General features: G+C 49.8%; 1 protein-coding gene across 1 annotated transcript; it reads left to right on the plus strand.

The window, feature by feature from the left end:
• Positions 1 to 1,191: 1,191 nt before the first annotated feature.
• UBB (ubiquitin B) lies at positions 1,192 to 2,931 on the plus strand. Its single transcript, XM_037809854.1, has 2 exons — positions 1,192 to 1,348; positions 2,095 to 2,931. Exon 2 carries the CDS (start codon positions 2,101 to 2,103, stop codon positions 2,788 to 2,790), a length of 690 nt encoding a protein of 229 aa, XP_037665782.1. The 5' UTR covers positions 1,192 to 1,348; positions 2,095 to 2,100; the 3' UTR covers positions 2,791 to 2,931.
• The last annotated feature ends 2,036 nt before the right edge of the window (positions 2,932 to 4,967 follow it).

Here is a 4,967-nt window from a genome sequence, read left to right on the forward strand (position 1 = left end):
TTACCCACATCTTTCTTACTGTTAATCTTAAAAATGCTGAACTTTAATAAAAGGACGAGGGACCTTTTCCAAGTGATGTTTGCTAAGCTGTATTAACATGTAAACCTCTGAGGACTGGCATCGCGTGGAAAAAAGGCCAATTCTGGGTTTATCTCCACTCCCAGCCCCAGGACTCTGCCCCAGCCACGTGGCACCGAGCTCCAGTTCCGGGTTAGCTCCCCTAAGGGACGGGCAGACCCACCCAGGGTGGAGGGACCCAGCTAGTTACCCCACCTTCCATGTCGCCTCAACGAGCACTTTAATGGGAGAAATGCCACTTTTTTTTTGGTTAGTGGTGAATTCCCGTCTCTTGGAGAGGGTTTTTGGCTCCCTGATTGGCATTTTCCCCTTTTTTCCCCACTGGGATTTGGAGAAACAGCAAAGGGGGCGGGGGGATGGGCAGGGACGGCCGGAGCCACGAGGCCCCCGGGCCCCGAAGCCGGAGCCTGGCTCCTCTGGGCTTGGAAATGGAGGTCCCCGCCGAGGGCCCCGCTCTTAAAGTCCAGATTCCCAGGCCCTTTTTGGGGGCAATGACAAAAGCGTTCCAGCTGCAAAGAAGCCTGACGCAAGCTGCACGGTCCAGCCGGGAAGGGGGCGCTCCTTTCCAAAGTCCCCTGGGCACCTCCAAACTCGGGCCGGGGAAACTGGTCGCGGAGCTCGCTGCTTCCTTTCCGAAAGCGGGAAAACACGGGGGTCAGAAGGACCCGGGCTTCGGAGGCGGGAACCAAAAACCCCTAGTAACTCTCCACCCTGGAGGCCGCTCTCTCAGGAAGGGGGCACTCTGTGGCGCACGCGCGTTCAGTTACCTAGCAACGCCGGCAGACCCTCCCCATCCGGGGAACCCAGCAACAACGAAGCCGCCACGGCCCCCACCAATCAGCGCCGGCCTCTCCGCGCGCCTCACCAATCAGCGCCGGCGCCGTAAGGAAGTTTCCAGAGCTTTCGAGGAAGGGCCCTGCGTCTCGGATTCATCCGCCGGATGATTTTCCGATATTTTTCTAAAAGAGAGGAACTATCGCCTGGGGAATGAGCAAGCTGACTTGTTAGGATCCTTTATGCCGGGCCGGAGGAACTTGGGGCTCAATCAAAGATCCCGACTGGGCCGCGAGAAGTGAGGCCGCGCGAACTACTTTCAGCGGCGCACGGAGACGGCGTCTACGTGGGAGGTGACGAGTGCCGCAACAGACGTCGCATAAATTTCAGCCGCGCCTTGCCGGAGCGTTCAGAGGCGACTGGCGCTGTGGAGTGTGGGTTTGTAGGCGTTCGGGTGCCTTGACGGCGTTCGTGGTGATTCTGTTTTCGACAACAGGTACTGGCCGGCAGCTTGCGAGCGCTGGGGGCTCGGAGAGTGGGCTGGAGGGAGGCGAGGCGGGGGTGGCGGCGGCTCGGTGGGGCGGGCGAGCCTCGGCGGCGAGGGGTGGGGGAGGGGGCGGCGGGACGACGCGGGCGGCGCCGGCCTCTCCGGAAGAGGGGCCTTGTTGACGTAGGGGGCTGGGGGCGCGCGCCGGAGACGCTAACGGGCCCAACCGATGGAGGTTCTGTCGCGTTTGTTCCGGAGGGGGGACGCGGCAAAGCGGTAGTCGGGCGCGGCTTCGGGAAGCTTTCAATTTAGAATCCCAACGCGCGGAAGGGATCTCCCTCCCCCCGCTCAGAGGGGAATTTTATATTTCCCCGATTCTAGGAAGGGTCGGGGGGCGGGGTACATCCAGCTATGTTCCAGTTCTTGGGGAGAGTATTAAGAGGTGGGGGGCCACTCGGCCAAGTTTTCCGGGGCAGTTGGTGAGGAGAGTTCCGGATGTTAACGGGATAAAGTACATGGCTGCTTCGGCTGTTAGAAAGCTGAAACCTCAGTTCATACCGTTTTGTGTTGAGTGGTTCGTTCAAGCTTAGTTTAGCAAAAATTGCAGGGAGTTTGTGAGAGATGTTTGTGTGCTTCAGGGCGTTTGGGAAGACTGGAGTCGACTGTTGGAGTTTTAAGAACTGGTGAGATGGGGAAGTAAGGAAGAAAGGTCCTGAGACTGTACTTAATTAAATGCTTGGTTTTTAAAATTTTAGGTCAAAATGCAGATCTTCGTGAAGACCCTGACTGGCAAGACCATCACCCTGGAGGTGGAGCCCAGTGACACCATCGAGAACGTGAAGGCCAAGATCCAGGATAAGGAGGGCATCCCCCCTGACCAGCAGAGGCTCATCTTTGCTGGCAAGCAGCTGGAAGATGGCCGCACTCTCTCTGATTACAACATCCAGAAGGAATCCACTCTCCACCTGGTCCTGCGCCTCAGGGGAGGCATGCAGATCTTCGTGAAGACCCTGACAGGCAAGACCATCACCCTGGAGGTGGAGCCCAGTGACACCATCGAGAACGTCAAGGCCAAGATCCAGGATAAGGAGGGCATCCCCCCTGACCAGCAGAGGCTCATCTTTGCTGGCAAGCAGCTGGAAGACGGCCGCACTCTATCTGATTACAACATCCAGAAGGAATCCACCCTGCACCTGGTGCTGCGCCTCAGGGGAGGCATGCAGATCTTCGTGAAGACCCTGACCGGCAAGACCATCACCCTGGAGGTAGAGCCCAGTGACACCATCGAGAACGTCAAGGCCAAGATCCAGGATAAGGAGGGCATCCCACCTGACCAGCAGAGGCTCATCTTCGCTGGCAAGCAGCTGGAGGATGGCCGCACTCTGTCTGATTACAACATCCAGAAAGAGTCCACCCTGCACCTGGTCCTGCGCCTCCGGGGTGGCTGTTAATTCTACAGTCTGGCATTACAGTGGCCCAGTGATGGCATTACTCTGCACTATAGCCATTTGCCCCAATTTAAGTTTAGAAATTATCAGTTTCGGTAATAGCCAAACCTGTTCAAAAGTTAATAAAGGTTTTGTTGCATGGTAGCATGATTGGTGTTGTGAAATTTTGTAGTGATGTGGGTGCCCTGACTGGTTAAAGATAGTGTTCAAGGAATTTTAGCTTTGAGAGCAGCAATAAGACAAAATTGAAATCACTTTGGTAAACACTTGGGATGTAGGAACTTCCCTTCCAGATCAGTTAGAAGTTTGAGGTTCCGTGGTTTAATTGTAAATCATTTCAGAAGTGCAGTAAATTAAAAACAATTGGGAATGGGGGGTATTTACAGTGAGGGAAAGTAAACTTATTACCAGTCTAGAGCTCTAAAGCAGTGAGTAAACTGATCAAGAAATCAAGACAAATAACCAAACTGAGTTTTGGGACATACCTAAGAGAATGCTGAATTGTGCTTTCAAGGCTTGCAACTATTGGTTGACTATTTGGTCTGAGTGTGTTTTATCTCAGCTACTTTGCAGTTAGGTGTCTGACTCCAGGTGGTAAAATAGAGCCCTAATCCAGTCTCTGCCTTTAAGTAACTGCTTTGAGCTAAGAAGCAAGTGGAACCGTAGTCAGCAAGTCTGAAAAGGTGGGAAGAGATCCTCTAAGGACTTAGGTTATAAGGGTGTCCTGATTGAAGGCAACTTGCTGACTGGTCAGCTAAGTATCACTTGGAAGGGGTTTCTCACACAAACAGTTCATGGTAACTTAATTGTGTTGTGAAGGAAAAGATCAGGCTGCAACAACAAAGAAGGCTGAATTTCAGGCTTTGTAAAAGTACTGTTTAAGCCTTTCACAGTAAGCAGTCTTCATGCTGCCATACCAGTGTTAATGGTAGGTGATTCACAATGCAGATAGGAAGCATTTGAGGGAGTAAGACTTAGACTTAGGATGTGCCCTTTATTCTTAAAAGCCTTTTAAGGGAGTTAACCTTTTCCCTCTTAATTTCCCTTGGAAACTCAGTATAGTGGTTTGAAACATCTGGGAATGGTGTGGGGAAAGCAAGTGAGGTTGGGGGAAGCCCGCCTGGTTTTCTCATGTTTATACCTAGTGTGATAGTTTTTCTGATCTCAGATGCACTGTAAAGGGTCACTTGAAATCACTTTATTTCTAGAAGGACTGGTCTAGGATGCAAGAGTCACCCCGGGGGTGCATAATTAAAACAGAAGAGCGAACATTGTGTTTAGGAATATGCTGCCATTACAGGGTTATCTGAAAATGATATTTTTAGAAACTGTTGATAATAGCTTTTTGAAATACTTAGAAATCCACTTTACTAGATTTGAGCATAAAATGTTAAATGGAGGGAGTACTTAACTCTGGGTCTCTTGGTTTGGTAAATTAGGCTTTAGAGATAGCACTTAATTTTACAGACTTAAACCACACTGAATTAATGTGTTAACTCCTTGGATGGTAATAAAATAATTCTTGGGCCAGAAAGGTAAGAGCTATGCTTATTTTAAGCCCTTGCGGGTGGCAGTAAGAGATGAAACCTTGAAAAAGCTTTTGTTTGACTACTACGAGCACATTTCACGTTTAGGATTGGAAGGTGGCATACTCTCCAGTCACACTGTAGTCAATAATTCAATCCTGGATGGCATTTGTAAAGGCCTAGGGCCTGTTGGAGGCAAAGGACTGGAACCTGTTTGTCCTGACTGCAGAATTTTTAGCAGGTTCTTTGCGGAATGTTTATTAAGATGGTTGAAAAATAAGCCTTTCATTATGTAAAGCTAGGTCTTAAAAGACTTGAAGACTGATTATTCCCCACACTTCCTTTAACATTTAGTAAAAAGCATTGTTAAACCTGGAGAATAAAAGTATTTCACTGACTAGGTGAAGACTTATGATTGGGTAATAGGATTTTCACTGTTACCAATTTTCCCAAATCTTAGTCTTAATCTGACCTGTCTATAATAGTCTACTGAATTTTTAAGTTTTTTAGCTGTTGCTGTCTTGTCTCCCTTCTGGGATCCTGTTAAGAATTTGTGGCTCTCATTAGCAAGTTCAGTTTATTTCCCTTAACTGCCAGGGACACAGTTCTTAATTGTGACATTAGTCCACATGTTAAAGAGCCCACAGAAAGGAA

This window comes from Choloepus didactylus, chromosome 18, assembly GCF_015220235.1.
Source record: "Choloepus didactylus isolate mChoDid1 chromosome 18, mChoDid1.pri, whole genome shotgun sequence".
NCBI lineage: Eukaryota > Metazoa > Chordata > Mammalia > Pilosa > Megalonychidae > Choloepus > Choloepus didactylus.

What these genes read in the sequence shown, in the direction of transcription:
- UBB (XM_037809854.1), top strand. Translation starts at nt 2,101, where the DNA reads ATGCAGATCTTCGTGAAGACCCTGACTGGCAAGACCATCACCCTGGAG.